The 22,730-nt window shown below is 42.9% G+C and overlaps 2 protein-coding genes across 2 annotated transcripts; one reads left to right on the top strand and one right to left on the bottom strand.

Annotated features, from left to right (window-relative positions):
• Positions 1–2,472: 2,472 nt before the first annotated feature.
• Positions 2,473–17,145, top strand: LOC109761201 (exocyst complex component SEC6). The gene is made up of 25 exons (XM_020320010.4): positions 2,473–2,900; positions 3,854–3,892; positions 4,058–4,146; positions 4,256–4,346; positions 4,496–4,585; positions 4,693–4,772; positions 5,453–5,545; positions 6,209–6,235; positions 6,504–6,611; positions 7,333–7,471; positions 7,563–7,610; positions 8,662–8,717; positions 10,916–11,024; positions 11,158–11,298; positions 11,370–11,549; positions 11,673–11,756; positions 11,857–11,943; positions 12,857–12,901; positions 13,745–13,823; positions 14,245–14,314; positions 14,752–14,839; positions 15,075–15,164; positions 16,300–16,416; positions 16,536–16,598; positions 16,787–17,145. The coding sequence occupies exons 1-25, from the start codon at positions 2,778–2,780 to the stop codon at positions 16,916–16,918; spliced, it is 2,268 nt and encodes a 755-aa protein (XP_020175599.1). The 5' UTR covers positions 2,473–2,777; the 3' UTR covers positions 16,919–17,145.
• Positions 17,146–19,119: 1,974 nt separating this feature from the next.
• LOC109761205 (shikimate kinase 1, chloroplastic) lies at positions 19,120–21,811 on the bottom strand. The gene is made up of 10 exons (XM_020320012.4): positions 21,391–21,811; positions 21,021–21,067; positions 20,863–20,917; positions 20,693–20,765; positions 20,487–20,574; positions 20,238–20,320; positions 20,018–20,147; positions 19,675–19,753; positions 19,472–19,536; positions 19,120–19,377 (listed from the first exon to the last, which is right to left on the bottom strand). Exons 1-10 carry the CDS (start codon positions 21,593–21,595, stop codon positions 19,285–19,287), a joined length of 918 nt encoding a protein of 305 aa, XP_020175601.1. The 5' UTR covers positions 21,596–21,811; the 3' UTR covers positions 19,120–19,284.
• Between the last annotated feature and the right edge of the window lie 919 nt (positions 21,812–22,730).

Below are 22,730 nucleotides of genomic sequence, written 5' to 3' on the forward strand. Positions count from 1 at the left end.
AGTTTTCCTCTTATATTCGCAATATCCAGATTGCAATCTTAGTTTCTTGCTTGTTCTTCGTTTGCCTGCAGGAAACAGACCTTCGTGGTGAGGTTGATCGTGCTCCGGCGTGGTCAATAACCTCTCGGAGTTGGTTTAGCGATTGCTAAGGCGCGACGTCCTCGCACGTTCGTAGTCGGATCGTCACAATCGATTTCCTCCAAAACGATAGCCACCATCTCATCAAAAGACGAGACACCTTTGCCTCTATCAGGCGAGGCGGCGGGCGGCTGTCTGGAGATGGAATAAGGTTCTCCCCGTTAGTCCTTATTCCGGTGGTGTTTCTAGCATCGTTGGAGGGCGTGTAGAGGTTTGTTTCCGTTGGATCTCGCGGGATTCAGTCGATGTTTGTCTTCGGTGGATCCACGTGGATCCTATCTTCGTTCGTCTGTGTTTGTGTATCTTTAGGTTGGATCCTTCCGATCTACGCTTCTCTTCATCAGCGGCAATTGTTGTTCTGGTGCGCTAGTCTTGTAGGGCCTTAGCACGACGACTTCCCGATTGTCTACTACAACAAGGTTTGCCTGTCTCCAAAGAGGGAGGGGTGAAGACGGCGGTGCGCCTTCGGCTTGCTCGAGTGCTAGTAGTTGTCCCTAGGTGGTCTGCGGATCTAGATACTTTTTTTTACTTTTGATGTTCTTTGTACTACCTTAACAGTTGATGAATAGATCAGAAGTTATTTTCGAAAAAAAACCAGAGCTCAATACGAGAATCTTTGGAGAACCAACACAGTGTAATGTGTGTATCTCAAAAAGGAAAGAAAAGAGTGTTTGAGTTTTAGCATATAAACTTGTACTTCCTCTTATCCATATTTTTTTGGTAGAAAAACTTTTGCTCTATTCATTTTTAATCATGACAGTACAACGATCATCAGAAATAATAAAAATTACATCCAAATTCATAGACCACCTAGCGACGACTACAAGCACCGAAGCGAGCCGAAGGCGCGCCGCCGTCATCGTCCCTACATCGTCGAAGTCGGGCACAACTTTTTGTAGCAGACAGTCAAAAAGTCGTTGTGCTAAGACTTCATAGGACCAGCGCACAAGAATAGCAACCACCGTGAAGAATAATATAGATCGAAAGGATCCAACCTAAAGACACACGAACATAGACGAACAACGACTAGATCCGAGCAAATCCACCAAAGTTAGATCCGTCAGAGACACACCTCCACACGCCCGTCAACGATGCTAGACGCACCACCGGGACATGGGCTAGGCGGGAAGACCTTTATTCCATTTTCAGAGAGCCACCACCGTCTCGCCTTTCTGACGAAGACACAAACCTAACAAAACTCAAAGGAACGACTAAAAAGGGATCCCCCGCAGGCGCTTGCCAGGATCCACCGCGTCCCTATAGCCCTAGGGGCACCGGAGATGAGGCGGACCTATGGCGGCACCAGCGAGAGGCATGAGCCCTAGCTTTTTCTGGAAGAGAAAGATGCAACTGTTTTGAGAATAACAACAAAATATGTGACAATTAATATGGATAGGGGGAGTATTAAAAATCTCTGTTGCATATTTAAAACAATGTATTATAATTTCCTCAAAAACTTTGTACTAAATCAACGACACTTATTTTGTGACGAAGGAAGTAATGAATAGTTAAACCCGGTAGTATTGGTACCGGCGAACGGAGTTGCTCGTGAGATATTTTTCTTTCTCCTCTCGCAAGACGACCAGGGAAAGCCTTCCTCCCCTCGATCTCCACTGGCGAGCCCGTGGATTCGCCTCCCCTCCATCCGCCGCTCTTGCGGCCGGTGGCGGGGAGTGGATTTTTGTTGCCTCGGATCCCTCTAGTAGATAGGCAGGGTTTTAGTTCTCGCAGGGGCGATGTTTGGACGTATGGCGACACTTCTTCTTCGAGTCAGTCTTCCTGTCTCCGATCCTCCTCAAGTTCGTCCATTAGGACGGATTTGACGAAGCTCCGGCATAGATTCCTGCCAGCTCCTCGGGGCGGCGAGGTTAGGGTTTCTCGTCGTGTGTACGCAACAACGATATTTTGTGTCAGGTTCTTCAGATCAATTCATTGATTCAACGACCACGACTGCAGCTCCGAAGCGTTGGTCCTTAGGGACACATGCACGAAGACTTCCCGGCTGTCATCGACAAAGTCAGGCCGACTCCAGTATGGGAACGGCAACAGCGACGCGTCGGTGGCTCGTTCTGGCAGCGACAGTGGTCGTTCGGTGGTCCATGAACCTCGATATAATTTTTATTATGTTTGAGATGTTCTGTACGTCCGGTGAATCTTTTAACAGATCTATTTTTTTTGCCAAAAGAAACCCCAGTAGTAGTACAAAGTGAGCTTCCTAGAAAAGAAAGTGTGGATATTGCCCTCTCCTTCTCCCCGTTGGTCATCATCGGCCAGGCCGAAACTACACCACGCGGTCTGCGCCTGATTTTCCGTCATTTGAGAAACGATAATGCTGTCCAAGGACCAGACGCAGACTTCTTTTTTCCTTTTAATTTTTTGGAAGAAAACAACGAGATGGCAGTAGAGTTTATGAGCGAAGTGAGTTTCGTCGAAAGAAAGTGTCAGATCTCTCACCCCCGCCCTTCCGGTTAAAACACACCACACCCGACCACGCCTTCGTCGCGATCTCCGTTCCCCCGTTCCCCCACGCCCACCTCTCCCACCGTTCCGCCGGGCTCCTCCCACCCGCCCGCCTCGATTCGGAGGAGGCCAAGGCCTAGGGCGGCGGCGCGCGGGCGGCCGGCCGGCGCCAGCGGGTCATGGAGGATCTGGGCATCGAGGCCAAGGAGGCCGCGGTGCGCGAGGTGGCCAAGCTGCTCCCGTCCCAGGACCTCCTCTCCTCCATCGCCTCCATCAAGGCCGACTACCTCTCGCGGCAGCAGGTGATGCATGCCACGCGACCCCTCCCTCCCCCTCCCCCCTCCCCCACCCTCGGACCCGCCGCGGGTCCGCTCCTTCGCTGGTGTGCGGCCAATTGTGGCGGAATCTCATCTCAAGTAGCGGGCGAGTAGATTCGGTGAAACCGTAGAGGCTGGTAGAGAGGCATCGCCAAATTTCGCTCCGGATGGCTCCTGCATTCCCGCTGAAAAAAAAACCCACTCGCTCTGAATTACTATGCCATAGAATGGTTTGCCTCTGGCCCCGTGATTCTGCTGCGATTGACTTCGTGGTGGGATCACGGAAGGATATTGTTCTCAACTTGTGATGATTAGATTTAATAGCTAAATTACGATCGATGACTAGCTATTTATGCGCAATTGTGCTTGCTTAAGGTGTGGGAATTGTTCGAGGGGTCTCAGCACAAGCAAGCTGTTCGTGCGAACTGATGATGCTTGTGGAAATGCTTATATGATCTTTCAGGTTCAGCTGAGCCTGCATTTTTTGGATTTTGACCAAGTCTCACATGATTTCTGCTAGTCCTTTTCGGTAGTCAGAATTTTTGGTAGCTGAAGCTGGGGCTGTGACTTGTAGCTTCAAGTCCTCATGGGTTATTTCTCTCTCAAAAAACAATAATTCTTCATGGGTCATCTGTATCTTCTGTATGGCTGCGCCGTTCCTGCTCAAATGCGCACTACCACCAGTTGAGACGCAAGCAAAGCCATAACTGTTATTATGGCTTGAATTTGAGTTCACATTTCATTCAAAAGTATTTCTTATTTTTTGGTATAAATATGGCTATTTTTTTACATGAAAGTAAAAATAAGACGCCATGTGTTAAAAGGATACTGACATACAAAGATAAAAGATTACCATTGAGAATATTATGAATATGTTTACTATTTGAATCATTTTATACGCCTCCTGATTGTCTGACTATTTGTTACAAATTCTTCAGACAAATGATACTCAACTGAGTTCAATGGTGGCAGAACAGGTACAATTTGATATCTACTATGATCGCCAAACTTACTCATTTGAATACCATTATTGATCAGCTGGAGTCTGCCTAAGTTACAGTTTCTGATCCAGTCATTTGCACCCTTCATGTCTGTCTGCTGGATGATAAATACCTTTTGTGAATATATTTCAAAATTGACAGGTCGAGCAAGCTCATGCTGGCATCAGCGCTCTTGCGATATCCCAACAAACAATAAACAGTCTACGTGAGAACTTCATAGATATAGACAAGTAAGCTTGTTATCTTGGTTTTCACCTTTCCACATGCTTGTCACTTCTCGAGGCTGTATGTATGTTTTCCTTAATTTCTTACAGCTCTATTTATCATCAATGACGGCAGGTTGTGTCAGGAGTGTCAAACATTAATCGAGAATCACGACAGGATCAAGCTCCTTAGCAATGCAAGAAACAACCTGAACACAACTTTAAAGGTTTGCTGATTGCTGACCTTAATTTAACAATAGCACTGTACTATGACTACTTGCTATGTGTGAAGTATACTTTCTAACTTACCAACAGGTTGAGCTAACCAAGTTATTGAGCACGAAAAATTGATATATTTATTGTCAATGCGTGGTAGGATGTAGGAGGTATGATGTCTATTTCTGTTGAAGCAGCTGCAGCACGTGACTCCTTGAGCGATGACAAAGAGTTGATTCACACTTACGAGGTTGTTTCTTCTTCTTTGGCTTGTCAATTAACACAACAATTGGATAACCATAATGGTTATGTTCTAGTCATCTGACTTCTCTATGATCTTGCCTGTGATGAAATTAGAGATTAACAGCTCTTGATGGAAAGAGGCGTTTTGCTTTAGCTGCTGCTGGATCTCATAAGGAAGAAGTTGGCCGATTGAGGTGGGACCCCCTCTCTTAATCTGTATAACTAGGTACCATTGATAATTATGCGACGTATAATCCCTAGTTTTCCTTTTACCGTTGCCTTTCTTGTTAGAATGAGGTAAGCATTTTTAACCAAGGTTTGGTTCATCCTAAGCTCACATATCAAACATGCCAGTAGTGTTTAAAAGAAACTTCTACTGACTGCATATGCAACTGTAATCAACTAACACTGTCTATTTTTGAATTTCCGTCCATCTGTAAAACATGTACTCCCTCCGATCCATATCACTTGTCACTCAAATGGATGTATCTAGACGTATTTTAGTGCTAGATACATCCGTTTGAGCGACAAGTAATATGGATCGGAGGGAGTAGCTTATTTATCATCAATCTTGTATGATACCATTGCAGAAGTCAAAGTGCTATAACCGCTGACCTAGTAAAGACTAGTAAACACTAGTGTAAGAAAGCAAACTTATGACCCTCTATTGATCCACATCCGGATGACACGTTAGATTTATAAGATCGGCATAATGGGTCTTTTCTAAGACAGTTTGCGTAATTGAAATTGCCTGCAGTATGATAGCAAATGCTGTTAGGATAAGCAATAGATGTTATTTAAATCTTGCCTGTTGCCTGTATTACAATGAAATTCATATGTGTAAATCACTTGATGGTTCTTTTTCTTCCCACAGAGAATACTTTGAAGATGTTGATCGATCATGGGAAACATTTGAGAAGACATTATGGGGACACATCGCTAACTTCTTTAAACTTTCAAAAGAGAGGTACTGAGTTTTGTTATATGAACTTTGACTTTTTTATTAAGATGGTAAATGACTGAATCGCCTTATAGTCTTAAGTACACATGTTATAAAAACTGAGGCGATGTTTTGTTGGCATCCTTGTATTCTTGTTCCATCTTGAATTCTTCATATATGCTTTGTAGAAGGCAGATTACTTCGAAGACCTGATGAAATAATAGCTCTAATTTTTTGAAAGATTAAGCAAGACAAAATTCAAATTGTAGTAAGGATGAGGCAAGTCTTGAAATCCTTGGTCTAACATGAAGCAAAGAATGGAGAGTTGGAGACACTAAGGCAATTCTATGTTTAAAGCACTGTTATCATGCCTGTTTAACTTCTACTTTAAGCATGAGGCTGTCACTCGGGGGTTTGCTGCAAATATGATAAGTATATAGCTCTGGTGTATCATGGTACATCTTCTTATGCTCTGCAAGACTAACACGTCATTTCAATAGAACGAGAGTTTTCTTAAACAAGTTTTGTTCATACTTTATCAATTTTTAATTGTATATTTTTTACAAAATGTGGGTGATCAATATTCCGAAGGTGAACTAAGATGCATGTACATGCTCTAATTATTATTAAAGGCATACAATGTGGAGTACAGCCTAGTATTTATACTTTCTCTTTCTTTCCCTTTTGCAGCCCTCAGACGTTGGTCCGCGCTCTAAGGTATAGCTTATCCTTACCATGTACTTCAATTATTATTAATACGTCAATGTTGAAGTTGAGTGGTTGAATACTGTTTCCCCATCATTACTTTTAAGGAGCGACAATTTGTGCTTCTTATCAGTTCTGATCTGTGATCAGGGAAATAGTACTGGAAATACAACATTTTTTGTGGTCAGAGAAGTTGTGTTGTCTTCGTTTCCTGTTTATCTTTTAGTTCACACACATATATTACTGCACATGATCCTACAAACTCAAATTCTTATGTCAGGGTTGTTGAAATGCAAGAGATCATAGACCAACAAGTTGCAGAGGAAGCAGCTGAGGCTGAGGGTGCAGGCGCTATGGCGACAATAGCAAACCAACGTAGAACGACAAAGTACACTACATTTCTTCTATAGAACATCTTTCTGTACTTCCAGTTCCAATAGGCAGTATGATTTCATACAGTTTCATGTTTGAGTAGCAAAGTTATAACATCTTTTTGGACACTGCATCTTTTATTGGTCATCATGCCCTTTACTTTTGTGCTAGCTTAAATGCACAGAAGATAGGAGTAGTACTTAGGCACTTTGTGTTCAGACAAGAAATCGCTCGTCCATGAACTTGTGCCTGGATCCAGTAAATGAATTCACGATCTGCAAAGGGGGCAGGAAACATGTCAGCTGTTGTAGTATATTGTCCTTATGGTCGTTGTATGATGTACTGTTTCACATACACATATAGTTAAAACTGCAGACTGGCTAGATTTGGGTTGACAGATCAATTAACTCAAGCTATCATATTATCTTTTGCACAACCTTGCCTATTTTCTTCTTTCTTGTAATGGCTATCTTCTGGAGCCATTGTATGGGTGTAGTCGACTTGCTTACTTTCTACAAGCTTGCTGAATCGCCTATATTGTATTGCTTTTCCGTCGTGTCCCACCACTTGGTCTAATGGTCTTATACAACTGTGCCTTTTCAGTCTATTGTTTGTTAGAGGTCTATTGAATATTGATAAACCGCTAACCAGAACATATGTGAGAACCTTGCAAAGTAGTACTTCTTTTGCGAGGTTATCTCCTATGGACTGATGATGATTTTGGTTCACTCTGGCAGAAAAGGTGCAGGGGCAGCATCTACCCCAAGAAATAGCACCCAAGAGAAATCAAAGACCCAGGGAAAGGGCTACAAGGATAAATGCTATGAGTGCATAGGGAAGGCTGTTGAGGCTCGCTTCGACAAATTGCTCACTGAGGTAGCACATTATGATCTTGGATTCAAGGCTTCATTGTGTGCTTATCACAGTCCATGCATTTGTAGCAGTTACTAATGTTTTGATCACGCAGCTTGTTTTCTCAGAAGATATGATGGAAGCTCTGGAGGAAGCTAAGGCAGTAAGTAATCTGACTTTTATACATGTTATAGTAAATCATAGCACAATAAAGAGAAGAAAAGTTTGAATGGTCCCCTCCTGAGAGTACAAACCGGACTTCTTAACTCCGTGTAATTGACAACCTGAGATGAGTGAGCTAGAATCCACCCCCCCCCCCCCCCCCCCCCCCAGGTAGTCGGCTCAACATGGGTCAATTTGCTATGACTTGTCCCCTAGCCAGTGGGGCAGCTACTCGACTCATGGACCTAGAACCTCAGCTCTCAAGTATCCTACTCAAGACTGGCGTGGCTGTTAAGAAATTTAACGCAAAATATTTCAGTTCATTAGTAATCATGAATCATGTATTACTGTGTACGTTTTTTGGCTCCATAATTTAGCACTTGTTTGATGTAGATGACCTCAATTTTTGTTATTTATCTTGTCTACAAATATATCTTAATCCTACTTGTTCTATAAATTTAAGCGTTCAAGAAAGTGTTTTTAAGCGACGCTTAAGCGCGATTAAGCGCTTCGCTTTTGCCCTAAGCGGTAGATTAAGCTTTTTTTAATTTGACCAAATCTGGCTTGCGCAATAATGGCAATATGCCATTTATCTTATTATTAGGCTCAGTTTAAGAACTATTTACTTCATATTTTGCCAAAATTTTGTCCACATGATCTCTGTTAGGTTATGTCTATTTGCACTGAACTGCATTTTTGTTGTTATTTTGCTTGCTATGCGAACCTGATATGTATTTCCTATTGTGTGAACTGTATTTCAGATGCTATTTCAACTACCCATATGCCATGCTTCCTATTTTCATGTATATATTATTCAAAATCTGTCAAATTCTAGCCAATTTCAAAAAACGCTTTAGTGCGATTAAGCTGCGCTTAAGCGCTCATTGCTCTAAGCTGTGGCCTTCCGCTTCGCTTACGCTTTCCGCTTTTTTGAACATTTTTAAATTGTGACCTGACAAAGAATGTCTGGTGTTTCTTTAGAAGAAAGTATGCTTGTCTGGATTTACCTAGTGATCTGACTGACATGGAATTCTGCTCCCAATTCAATACAGATTGGAGAAGAGCTTGGCGATATCTATGACTATGTTGCACCATGTTTTCCTCCTAGGTATGTCGATCGTATTACAAACGATAGTTATCCTTGGAAGATATGTCCAATACTATTTGTTCTATATGCACAAGAAATTAATATTATGTCATAACAATTAAGAAGACAAAGATATGTTGAGGGCTCCCATTTGTTATAATGCAACTTGTATTGCTAGGAGGCCAAAGGCACCATATTTATGATGTACACGAGGATGCCAAAAGTCAATAATACAAAAGGCCAAAGGCCATCATCAATATAACTCTTAACGCCCCCCCTCAAACTCATGGTGGATCCACAACACTGAGTCTGGAGAGGTGAAATCTATGTTGTGCTCTAGTCTATGCCTTCGTGAAGAAGTCCACTAGCTGTAACTCGGAAGGCACATACTGAAGAGCAATAACATGATCCTGCACAGCAACGCGCACATAAGAAGCATCAACACCAATATGCTTGGTAAGCTCATGCTTCACGGGGTCCCGCGCAATACTAATAGCACCTGTACTGTCGGACAAGAGGGTGGTAGGTGTAGTAACAGAAACACCAAAATCCTCCAGTAGCCATCATAGCCAAGTCACCTCTGCCGTCAGAAGAGCCATAGTTCTCAACTCGGCCTCTGCACTCGGACGAGAAACTGCAGTCTGTTTCTTCGTCTTCCAGGCAATGAGAGAACCACCAAGGAGAACACAGTAAGCAGAAAGTGAACGGCGATCCGAAGGATCACTGGCCCACATAGCATCCCAATAGGCCTGGAGCTGTAACGGGGAAAAAAGAGACGATGAGAGATCGTGCCACGAAGATATCGTAGAACACGAAGAAGGTGACTATAGTGAACTGAAGTGGGAGCGGAAACAAACTGACTCAGAATATGGACAGGGTAGGAGATATCCGGACGAGTAACAGCAAGATAGACAAGACTCCCAACAAGAGCTCACCATCAGAAGCGCGAAGGTTAACATTGAGCTCCATAGGAGTCTCAGCAGTGCGCTCATCACTAAGAGCAACACGAGTAAGAAGATCCTGGATATACTTTTCTTGGGAAATAGAAAAGCCATCCGAGGTGGAGGAAACCTCAATCCCAAGAAACGAAGGGGACCAAGATCAGACATAAGAAACTGCTCACTGAGACGGGCCTTGACAAAGGCAATGTACTCAGAATCGTCGCCAGTGATGATCATGTCATCAACATATAGAAGAAGAGTGCGACCACGAGCAGAAAGGTGGACAAACAGCGCTGGATCATGAGTACTGGGTGAAAAACCAGCTGCAGTGACCACAGAGGCAAAACGCTCAAACCAAGCGCGGGGGGCTTGCTTTAGGCCATATAGAGAGCGACGAAGACGGCAAACCATGCCATCAGGAACTGAATACCCAGGTGGTGGCTGAATATAAACTTCCTCACGCAACTCACCATTAAGAAAGGCATTCTTTATATCAAGCTGAGACACGGACCAGTGGCAAACAGAGGCCACAACGAGAAGTGTGCGGACAGTGGTCATATGGGCCACAGGAGCAAAAGTCTCATCGTAATCACGACCATGCTCCTGCTGAAAGCTACGAGCCACAAGACGAGCTTTGTAACGCTCAATAGAACCATCAGAGCGAGTCTTAATATTATAGACCCACTTACAAGCGATGGGACAAACACGGGGAGGAAGAGAAACCAGGTCCCACGTGCTGGTGCACTCAAGGGCAGCAAACTTGGAAGCAGATCGGCGAGAGAGCCGCCGGATTGGGCCGGCCTGGAGCCAAGGAAGACAGCAACCACCGGCAAGAAAGCGACGGCAGCGTGCGAGGTTGGATCAGGAGGCGAGTTGCAACGCCAAAAAAAACTCACCTAGGCTCGATACCATGTTATAATGCAACTTGTATTTCTAGGAGGCCAAAGCCACCATATATATGATGTACATGAGGATGCCAAAAGTCAAGAATACAAAAGGCCAAAGGCCATCATCAATATAACTCTTAACACTATCATGGGCCATACTATATGCCTTCTTAATTCAGTATATGGGAATGCTCCAAATGTATTGCATTCTAACTTTTCAATATACCAATTGCTTAAAAGTACATCCCTTCGGTGAGAAACATGATTTTTCTTCCTCTTCTATGAAATGTTGATTGCTGGGGTTCATGATTTCTACTTGGCCGTTTTGACATGTAACTGCTAATATTTTCATATCATCCACTAACTTCTTTGATTTTCTTATTTCTACAAGATATGAAATTTTCCAGCTCCTGGTAAATCTATATACTGAAAGGTTCATTCATATGCTAAGACTGCTCAGTGAAAGAGCAAATGATATTCAAAATATAAATATACTAAAGGTATGTGATATTTAAATTCGTTGTGTTATTCTGCTATATTTTTTTCCATGTGATGACCACTTGTCAGTATATTTTTTCTGTTTGCTTTTATTTCGCTTGTAATGCAAGCGCATTAATTGACTGCTCACTGTAGGTAACAGGTTGGGTTGTGCAATATCAAGATAATCTTATTGGCCTTGGTGTGGACGAGTCTCTTGCCCAAGTTTGTTCAGAAAGTGGTGCATTGGATCCCCTCATGAATATGTATGTAGAGCGTATGCAGGCAACAACTAAGGTACTAACTTTATCTCTTGAATTCATATTGACCTTAATCATGATTATTCATACTCTTTTTTGCTTCTGTAGAAATGGTACACTAACATTTTGGAGGCTGATAAAACACAACCACCAAAGAGTACAGAGGATGGAAAACTATATACACCTGCAGCTGTAGATCTATTCAGAATATTGACGGAGCAAGTGCAGATAGTAAGAGACAATAGCACAGATGTCATGCTATATCGTATTGCTCTCGCAGTTATTCAGGTACTTATCAAGTTGCCCTCAACATTATTTTAGTCTTCACTATTTTTTGCTGTGCTTTGCTTCATGCAATTTGAAGCAAATTACTGAAATGTGGCAACTCATCTTCTTTTGATACCTTCAAAGGTTATGCTTGATTTTCAAGCAGCTGAGAGGCAAAGCCTTGAGGAGCCAGCTTCTGATGTCGGTCTGGAAACTCTGTGCGCATTGGTCCGTAGTTTTCTTTCACTAGCATGTACATTTAGCCGTTCCATGTCAGTTCTTGCTACTATTTGTTTCTTATTATATGGTCCTTGTATTATTTGACCAGATTAACAACAACCTGCGTTGCTACGAACTTTCATCAGAGCTAAGTAGCAGCACATTGGAAGCGCTTCCTCCGAACTATGCTGAACAGGTACTAATGAGTCATCAAGCCTGGTCCTTAGATTCTTTCACATTTTCAAACTTGCTCTGGAGATGACTTCATGTGTTTTCAATCATATACATCATTAAATTCTCCCTGTTTCTTTTTACTGAAAATACTACCCAAGTATCCGTAGTATCTGAACCTGCATACCATAAGGTTCAGTTTCCTGGTAAGAACTAGTCTCCATGGCAAGGATTGAGAACATGGACAACCATTCTGACTATTTTAATTTTAAAATCGAGGTAGATGATTTGTGCTTGTCATATGGTATAGTTTATATAGCACATCAAAGTAATTTTCTCTAGTCTAAAATACATGATGTTTAGGAAGTTGGTTACGTGTTACAAACTGAAGTCTTGTTGGGTTTTCGTAGCAATTACCACCTTATTGTCGTCAAAGAGACGATTGCACAATCAACAGGGCCCAACATGTCAAAAGTTGGAAGTATAAAGTCCTTGCTTAGTTTCTTGTTCTATGTGCATGGAGTTAAAGCAACACGTTTTCAGCCTGGAGCTAGAATATTTTCAGGCTGGAGGTAGAATATTCTCATGGACCACAACTTGTGAGGTAGAATGTTTTCAGCCTGGAGGTAGAATATTCTCATGGACCACAACTTGTGAAGTAGGACATATACTCTAGTATTTTAGATATAGTTTGTACATGCAGACTAAAAACATGCATTGCTGGGAGAGCAAACTTCATGGGAGATGAACAGGTAAGACTTAATGGTATTTTCTGTGAGGCGCCAAGACTGGAAAACTGGGAATGTGAAGCATTTCAGAAGTTGATGACAGCATAGAGTTGAAAATATGTGTTATTATGGCAGTTTTTCTGTGTTCTTTTAGCACATCTTAAGCATTTTTTTATAGATTCTACATGTGAGTAAAATTCTGTTTTGCAGGTTAATTTTGAAGACACTTGCAAAGGATTTCTTGAGGTTGCCAAGGTTTGTTCTACAACCTGCATGCATAAGATACACTACATATGTATGTAACATTAGTGTTAGGTTTGAGAAATGAAACTCAACCTGCTAATCAATGCGAAATTGATTCTTGAGGTGTCTGATGTTTACTTCTACATGGATGCATAGTTTTAGATAGCGGGCTATGCCTCTTAGCGGTGGACCCCTTCTAAACGGTATAGTAGTGTGCTATAGCGGTGCTATAGCGGTGCTATAGCGCGCAGTTTAAAACATGTGTTCATGTGTTTGGACCAAAGTACCTATAGCGCGCTATTTAAAACCATGCACGGATGTCTTAATTGCACACGTTGCTACAGCATATAACCAAGGAAGTTCGTAATAATGTTTGGTGTAAAATTCTGCACAACCTGCTATGGGCTAGTTGAGATTTCGCTGTTGTGGTCCTGAAACCGAGATTCTTGCCTATACATGCTACCCTGTAGAAACTGAAACAGTCGGACACGAGTGGGGAGGTAATGAAAAGAACCCTTGCCGAGTCACCTAGTTATGGTCCAAGGGCTTCCACGTAACTTTGTCACAATTCTGGAAAAGCTGCTTAAATATTTATACGAGTACTAAAAGCAAGCACTGAACTGGTTAACTCTTGGTTATTGACACTGGTTTCTGGCCAATCCCTGTCCAGTACTGCCCAAGGAACAGGTGGTAAGAGTGGTGGGCATGCATTGACTCAGCTATCTTGCCCCATGTGCTGAGAACTGGCCAAACTTGGCTGGTTCATCTTCCAAGCAATGTTATTTGATACAACTGTGTCTGTAGACAACAAAAGGTCATTGCTGCTTTAACTAAAGTTATCGATTCTTTCAACAGGAGGCGGTCCTTCAAACTGTCAGTGTTATTTTCGAAGACCCAGGTGTGCAGGATCTTCTTGCGAAGGTTTACCAAAAAGGTAATTACTTGGTATTGTTTGGGTAACAAATTTATCCTTACCCCTTTGCACCTTTGTTTGAGTCATTTTCTTGATCATTTGGAATTTGAAGCACAAGCAACTCCTCTACGTCTGTGATAGTCTTACTTAGAAACCCAGAAAAGCGCTGGGTCATTTTTATGTTTTTATGCTTACACAGTAACAGTGGTGATATGTATCTCCAGATATTTTATTGACTGGTATTTATTTTTTGGCTATCACTGTTGCCTCTATTCAATCACCATCTGTAGTTGGCAGCTGTATGCAAGTACAGTAGTTGTTTACCTCTTCTACTTGTGGTTAACATACTTTAGGAATCTCTGGCATGCTTTTCTAAGGCTATTTTCAAGTGTTTCTTGAAGAGACGGATTGTTGTTTTCTAACAGTGGTTCATTTTTATCAGACTGGATGGATGGAATGGTGACCGAATATCTGGTCGCCACGTTTGCTGATTATTTTGGCGATGTGAAACTGTAAGTTTACACAATAAGTGTTATGTGACAGATGGGTATCCCCTGAGGACTGCCGTGGATCATACTTGTCGTTACTTACCTATACCATGGCTATGAATTTTGGAGCAGAAAACTTTTCAAATTGGTTTGAGGACATGAAATTTTGAAAAATTGCACATTTACCAAATTTTGTGCCATGACCTGAACTATATCCCTAGATCCTGCAATCTCAACATAAATCATATTCATACATGTTCATCAAATTTGGGAACTCCAGTTCCAAAAATAGTACGTACTAATTATTTTTATTTATTTATTTTTGTAATAGATGCCATCCTATTTAGTAATATTCCTATAAGCCACACTGGGGGTTATGGCATGCAAATGCTTGCTATCACTGATAAATGTGGTTCATCATATCTTTCTGCTTATAATTGTAAATGGGTTTATTTGTCTAGATATATTGAAGATAGATCGTTCCGAAGATTTGTGGAGTCTTGCCTAGAGGAAACAATTGTTGTATATGTTGACCATCTTCTCAGTCAGGTTTGCAGAACTCCCCTTGGTACTATTCAGAATGACTGTATACTTGTGATTTGGAGGGATGGTGGGAACATATATATGATGTATAGTCATCACAAAGGGAGGACCGACCCTTCCATGTTCTCTAGAATCATTCTGAAATGAGCTTTTCCTATTGTGTTCTTGGTTCAGACAGTATTTTTTACCGATTTCACTGATCATTTCACACTTCGTTTCATCTTATCTCTTGCACCTTTAGAAAAATTATATAAAAGAAGAAACGGTTGAGAGGATGAGGCTAGATGAAGAAGTGCTTATGGATTTCTTCAGAGAGCACACTAGTGTGACTGTAAGTATAATTACTGCTGGAAGTTTCGTACTATTTACAGCTACAACTCCTTCGTTCAACAACATTATGTGGCAGTATGAATATTGAAAAGCATTTTCTGCAAGAGTAGGGTGTGTTCATTTCGTGGTACAATACATCTTTTAGGTTAATGTATTTTTGCGTTCAAACACCCACGGGCGGAGCTACGGCAAGGCCAATTGGGTCGTGGCCTGCCCAGCACTGGAGTGAATAATAAATTATGTGTAGCCCAGCCAACGACACTGACACACACAGCAGGCCATAATTGGCCCAGTCTAGCGCTAGAACGATACGGTACACGCAGCAGCCTGATAAAATCATTGTCTCTTTCCTCGTTCGATCGTTCCTAATAAAAAGGAAGAAAAGCTCAGGAGCAGCCGCCAAGCAGAGCTCATATCGTTGCACACAGCAGTCGCCGGCTGCCGGCCACTGACGCACCGCACACATCAATGCCTTCCACGGCCGGATGGCTCACTGGACACCAGCGCATGTAGCCAGTCAGCCAACGGTGACCCACGCGGCCACACAGAACGCAACGGCGTGCTGGCAAGGCGGCCACGCAGGCCAGCTCCTTCTCTCAATCCATCTGAATGCCTTAAAGCCGTGCGCATAGATATATAGCTTTGAATAATCTCCAATTTATTTCCTAACTCCCACCTAGGTCATGAAAATCGTTTCAAAGAGGAACACACATTGTCTTTAACAACACTCATTCACTTATTGACATTGACACGTATCAATCGGCGTTTATCAAGGGTCGCTCACTCATAGAAACTTTCTCACTGAATCATCCCCTAAATCCCCAATTAGCACAAATAATCCCCTAAAGATCTTGTTCTTTACAGTTTATAGTGTGCAAAGGCATTGTCGTTTACGGTCTAATAATGCTTTGCAATTTGGTAGCACTGTTTGGTACTGAGTAATGACTATATTCATTGAATTAGTATACATATGGTTCAGAATTTGAAAAAAAATGTGCTTGGTGGCCCGCCCAACACTTTATTTGTAGCTCCGCCACTGCAAACACCTATCCTAGAATTCTAGTCCCACATTCTGGCTTGATTCTTCTATAACGTGGACCAGTTCTCTGACATGCTGTCTCTGCAATGTGGTTCAGAAAGTTGAAAACAGAGTACGAATTCTGGCTGATCTAAGGGAGCTTGCTTCAGCTGAGAGTCTGGATAGTTTCACTCTGATTTACACAAATATTCTGGAACATCAACCAGATTGCCCGGTAATTTCTTCCAAGCATTATAATTGCCCTTGTTTGATCACATACTATTATAATTCATAAATTCTGTCCTCCCATTCATTTGTTTTGATGCTCTGCTATTTGACTTGTCTGTTATGTAGTCGGAGGTTGTTGAGAAGCTCGTTGCACTGCGGGAAGGCATTCCACGGAAAGAAGCCAAGGAGGTAGGAACAAAGTTTCTCACATCATAAATATCTGGTGTGCAATTTGTTGATAGTCAAATTGGGTTTTCAGGAGAAATTTTGACAATTACGACGCCATTTATACATAAGTTCAGGTTTTCTTAAAAAAAACTTCTCCTGGTTTGCTGAAAAAATGTCTTACAGATTCTTATATCCTACTCGCTTGTTAGGTCGTACAAGAATGCAAGGAGATATACGAGAACTCCCTTATAGATGGCAATCCTCCAAAGTCAGGGTTCGTGTTTGGTAAATTGAAGTGCCTAACAGTAAAGAAAGGCATATGGGGGAAGCTTGGACAGTGAGAATATGCTAGTACTGAACATAGTAAGTGCACCCACAAAGACGGATTTGTTTTCTATTTTGCTCATTCTTTTGTTCATCTTTTAAGCCTATTGGCGTTCGTCTGTGAAGCATGAGAAGTTCTAGAATGTGTTTCTATTTGGCTAGCAGCAGGGAATTTTTGTGTAAAGATGGAACCCCAAACCCCTTATTATTTTCATTGCCCTTGAATAAAATGTCTAGTGATGTATATTGTTGAGTGACATCAGCTGTGCATTATCATCCAAACTCCCAAGTATCTGGGCATGATGTTTCAAAGCTATTTTTTTTTCCTTTTACGATCAACATGGTATCTTTGCTTTGCTGTTCTCTCTGCGCGCGAGATAGACGTCCCCCCCTGATTGTAGAATAGATGGCGGTGAGTGTTAGGAACAGAGATTGGGGGAGGGTTGCAGATTTCATTCACCAATGGTAACATTCTTCCGTTACTTATAGTTGGACAATAAGGACCCACTTGCAGAAGTGACTATGCCTCTGCACTTCATGCTTTCGCCTTCTTACCTTGAAGCCGTGTCTGATCAGTGTAATGTTTCATATGAAGTTGTGCTTTAGCCAATTGCTGCTTCAGAAATTCAGAATTCAGAAATCCATTCCCTGCCCTGAATCACCTCATCAGTTCAGTAGATCGAGTGTCAGATAAGGGAGGTAAAACCCTTAGACGGCTTTGGTGCGGCCGAGGATGGGAAGACGTTTTAAGTACATTTTTCTATAGAATTGGTCAGGCCTAAAGGACTTAGGACAGACCTAAACTTCAAATATTTTGAAATGGAGAACTTAGCTATCCGAGGTTTACACAAGGACCAGAGTCTTATAGAGCTAAGCAATGGGGCGTTCCTGTCTTCAGTTTAATTCGACAAGACCACGACTTCATGCCGATCACCGCAGCAATGACGGTGTGACCGATCGCCAACCGTTTCCCACGCAACACGGCGTCGTGGCGGTGATTCCATCTCTCACACGAAAAGGGGGCACACGGTGGCTTGGCAGTCGAGGCCAGCGACGACGCTGAGAGCACGTCAAACATGGGCGACGCGGCAACAAAAAAAGATGTGCTCAATGGTCTTCGATGACCGCCGGCAGAGCTCACACAAGTGTTCATCCCGGATATGCTTCTTCAGGGATTTGATTTCGACTGAACGCTCGCGGCAAGCCACCCGAAGATGCGGATTTTGTATCACACCTTTTTAACAGAACCTGCCAGAATGCACTTTGAAAGATCTTGTCTCTGCCAGACACCATTTGGCAGGCACGCCATGGAGTTTCCCTACGCTATCCAGGAAAAGTTTGGCAACAATTCGAGCTGTCAAATATGCTTGAGTAGCATAATGTGCATACATTGTATATCTGTCAACTACCACCAGAATAACTGTGAGGAAGATGGCAACCCCTCAACGAAGTGCATGGTGACATCTTGCCAAGCACCCTTGGGAATAGATAAAGGTCGAGTCTGATATGTAGATTGAATTCCAGAGAATGTAGTCCTACCACGGCGGCATAAAACTTGAAAAGCTTGCATTGACCTTGTTTGCAAGCAAAACTTATAGCCGATCCACATTCTTTCCCCTTGTTTAGTGATGTCATTGTGCAACAAAAATCCCTGGTCACCAGGACTTTGCAGTGCTAACTACTTTTGGATATTTCAGTATGGACTATATACTGAACAAACACACTCAGGCGTGTCTATACACTCCTAGATCTGATTCAGAAAAAAGTTAGAACATCTTATATACCGACGCAGGTTGTACCAGTGAAACAGCTTGCTATGGCCGTAGGTGCCCTGCACCGGATAAGCCATCAGCTGCCCTATCCTCTTGTCCTTTCTTATATCGAAGATGATGTTGCAATCCAATTGTGAAACAGATTCAGGACGCACGATCAGCCACTGCGCATGGGCGCCTCCAGATCTACTCCATTGCCAAGCCACGGGGAACAGTGTCGCCGTTGGCCCTAGCCAAGCCCCAGCGTTCCTATATCTAAATGGACGACGATGCTTGTCCTGAATTGGGCGGTCCTGCCGGCAGGTCGGAGGACGAATTGGCGTACCAACCCGTGACGCTGACCGGGGACTGACCAACCCCTATGACAAGGGCTTATCCAATCCAAGGAGGCAAAGTAAGGAAGGTGACATATTGTTTTCTTTCATCAAGCCAGGGGGAAGCCAGGGTTCTTTCAACCCACAAGGATCTTTATATTAGCTCCATTATTCCGCCATTTTACAGCTTACAAAGAAAAGACACTCCAGCGCTTCCTCCTGGTCGATACAACGAATGAATAACTCAGCTGTGCTGGGCCGCGCCGCGCTCTACATGGTACAAAAAGGATTCATATCCTACAAGGTATGCATCCTTTGAGATTGCGATTCCGTTTGTGAGTCGGCGACAGCGGTGTCTTCGACGACAAAGCTCTCGATCTTGTGGAGCGACTGCAGGGCGACAAAGATGTTATGTTCAGGCACTTGTGGAATGGAAATAGAAAATTTTATGTGGCACCCAAACGACTATTCCTCTTTTTAATACCTCGAGAGCAATATCAATCGGTGTCAGCTTAGAGACGTCGTCATGACCCAGCTTAGATGCGATCTCTGCAAATGGTAAAGGCAGATTTGTTATTCCTTGGAAGTCACATGCATATGTGATTGATGATGATCACATGTTCTGATATTCAATAGATTGGAAGGCATGGGTTTGCACAAGACCGGTGTTTATTATGGAGATCATACCTTCGAGAGAAACTCTGACATCAGCATTTGCATAAGCATCGCCCCTTTGCTCCGCGAGCATGCTGAGTTTCGAAAAGGCCTAAAGATAGAAGGAATTCAGTCGGTCAGCCATACCAACACTAACAGAGAATGCGGACAAATGTACAGTAATATTACAACAAATAAAAACTTGGATTCCTGTGATACAACTTGTGTATATGGATCTTTATTGAAGTTCTCTGTTTCGAAACAGAATAGAAGAAAAACACAGTGCCTTGAAAAAAATTCACTACTAGCCCAAATTAATCTACCTTATTCATATCCATATTCTGACACGGCAAAAATTGAAAGATCAAGAAGTTACCATTGTGTATGGATCACCGGATGGTTGATCTAGAAGAGGACGCGAGGCAGTCCCCACTTTAGCAATACGCCTTGCAAGAGCTTCCAAGGGCACATCCAACCAAACAGATAAGCCCTTCTTCATATTTTTCCTGATAATACAAGAGATCGCAACGTTATCTATCAGCAAAAGAGAAGGGACAAACTATTCCACAAGGAGAAATAGGGTCAACTCAAAATACCAGTTAACTGGTCGGATAACAGCACCACCTCCAGTAGCAACAACTAATCGCCGCATTGAGGACAAATCCCTCAAGACACTACTCTGGAAAACATAAAAGAAGATTAAATCAGCACTTAAGTCTCGGAAGTAAAAGAAAACAAACTCATATGTCGAATCTTCCAATTCAGAATTTCAAATCACTAGTAACAAATGAAAGCTACAAATCAGAAGGATCAAGTTATTAGCAGATGAATTCAGTAACCATTACCTCATTATCTCTGAAGAAGGCTTCACTATGAACCTTGAAAATTTGAGCAACTGAAGGCATGCCAACAGCTTGTTCGACCAATTTATCACTGTAAAAGTTGCAGAGTAAGACAAACCTTGCCATTAATATCTATGCATCAGTACAAGCATCAAGATCAACTTTCCTTTTGCAAACTGCTATTGGTAGATTCATGAGAAAATACAAACCTGTCGAAGAATGAATAACCCAAAACTTCAGCCAAGATCTTCCCCACCGTACTTTTCCCCGAACCCATCATTCCTGCACACATGTATTCACTTATCAGTCACAAATATAGAACTTTCATCAGTAACTTTATCTTTTTCAGTATTCAGAATTTAGGAGGATAAGAACTAACCAACTAGGTAGATGCACCGACCGTTCAACTGGAAAAGAACCTCTTCTGATTTTCTCTGAAATCAAATTGGAACCGTATTAGAATGGTGGCACAAGATATGCAGCTCCAACATCGACTTTGGTTCTGTTTTATCAGGAATTCAGAATATTGTTCAATACCTTCAACAAGAGGGCATCGTCAACGGAGTTATGCAAGTTCTCATGACCTGCAGAGGCACAAGATTAACGGAGAAAATGTCAATTCCACTGAATCTCGTCAACGCATAGATCACACGCCGAGTTTTTTTTTTACTGCTCCCTCATAAGGGCAAATCATACCATACACCTTTTCTCTTCCCCTTTCCTACTCTCCAGTAATCCCAATCAATTTGACATCCCATTCTTCCCTTCCTCCCAAACTCAACACCTCCCAACAAACACACGCACAGAAAAAACGCGCTAAAATTGGGCCCAGATGGCGTCAAACTTTCAGCCAAATTGGAGTAACAAGCAGCACAAAAGGGGAAAAGGGAGGAGGATGTATATCTACCTCCTCCGGACGATTTCTTGGCGCGGAGCGGGACGACGGGCTTGGCCCCGCGCGCGCGCACGGCGGCCGGCGACCCCACCAGATCACTGACACGCAAGCTCACGGCCCGAGCCCGGCTCTCGCCGCCGTACATCGCGCTCCGGCGGCGGCCGGAGCCGAACCCCGTGGCCCTCGACTGCAGCGCCAGCCCCACGCCGGCCTCCATTGCTCGCCGGTTGCTCCGCGGCGGCCACTACGCGGCGATGCGATCTGCCACGGCTCTCTCGCGCTTTTGGCAGGTGTCCGGTGGCTGCTGGGGGGCGGCGAGTGGTGGAATCGCAGCGGAAATGTGCGGGCTTGAAATAGCGGGGGTGCGCGTGCACATCTGCCGGCAGCGCAGGGACGCCCCAGACGCTGCCGAGTAGTTGCGTAATCTGGGCGTGAAATTACCGCGCTGCCCATCGGCCTTTGACTCGGCATGCCTACCTTCCTTCCCAGCCTGCCCCCCTCTTGCTCTCTTCGGCTGTGTCATGGGTCAGGGGCATTTTGGTCAGGGAAACATGTGGGGGGATCGAGCGGTGGATTTAGTAGGGAGATGACTCACCTACCGTGGGGTGCCACGTCGGACTGGCGGGGTTGGTGTGGGGCGTGGTATCTGGAGAGGATCGTGCCATGGACGGTTGTAGAATCGTAGAGGTGATGGCAGACCCGTCCCCAGCCGTACATTTGAAGATTGCTCGTCACGCCTGCCGCGCGGTATATATCCCAAATGTTTTGTGTGTGCAAATTTCATCCATGACAATGTATTTTTAGGCCTGTGCTCGAATGTCGGACAGGCGGAGGAGGAGCCCCTAGTCGACCGCTTAAACATTGATTATGTTGCGCAAAATAAAATCGTGTGTGCTATAATATATTTTTCCTGCGTATGCAGCATTGTCGTAAGATTTTTCCTCACAAACTGCGCAACAATAATGATACATGTTCCCCGCAAAAAAAAAACAATAATGATACATGCAACATTTTTTATGTACTCCATCCGGTCTTTTTTATTTGCATATAAAAATTGTTTGAAGTCAAACTTCGTAAAATTTTACCATATTTATATGAAAAAATATCAACTTCTACAATGCTAAATTTATACAATATGAAAACTAAAGTCATGACGCATCTAATGTTGTTGATTTCACATTTTAAATGTTGGTGTTTTTTTCTATAAACTTGGTTAAAGTTTATGAGGTTTGATTTCAAACAAATCTTATATGTGAACTAAAATGTCCGGAGAGAGTATAACAATAAATATTTAATGCTCGCTGCAAAACATTGAGAAAATCACTAATGTATGCAACATAGAAGCCAATGTA

The sequence above is a fragment of the Aegilops tauschii genome, chromosome 6, assembly GCF_002575655.3.
Source record: "Aegilops tauschii subsp. strangulata cultivar AL8/78 chromosome 6, Aet v6.0, whole genome shotgun sequence".
Taxonomy (NCBI): Eukaryota; Viridiplantae; Streptophyta; class Magnoliopsida; order Poales; family Poaceae; genus Aegilops; species Aegilops tauschii.

Bases quoted from the DNA above. Each gene is read 5' to 3' on its own strand.
- LOC109761201 (XM_020320010.4), top strand. From the start codon at position 2,778: ATGGAGGATCTGGGCATCGAGGCCAAGGAGGCCGCGGTGCGCGAGGTG. The intron at 4,773-5,452 runs GTGGGACCCCCT...TTCTTCCCACAG, and splicing joins GAAGAAGTTGGCCGATTGAG to AGAATACTTTGAAGATGTTG. The intron at 7,472-7,562 runs GTAGCACATTAT...TTGATCACGCAG, and splicing joins TCGACAAATTGCTCACTGAG to CTTGTTTTCTCAGAAGATAT.
- LOC109761205 (XM_020320012.4), bottom strand. From the start codon at position 21,595: ATGGAGGCCGGCGTGGGGCTGGCGCTGCAGTCGAGGGCCACGGGGTTC. The intron at 21,068-21,390 runs GTAGATATACAT...GTGCCTCTGCAG, and splicing joins CAAGAAATCGTCCGGAGGAG to GTCATGAGAACTTGCATAAC. The intron at 19,754-20,017 runs GTAACTTCTTGA...TTCTATCTTTAG, and splicing joins CCGGTGATCCATACACAATG to GCCTTTTCGAAACTCAGCAT.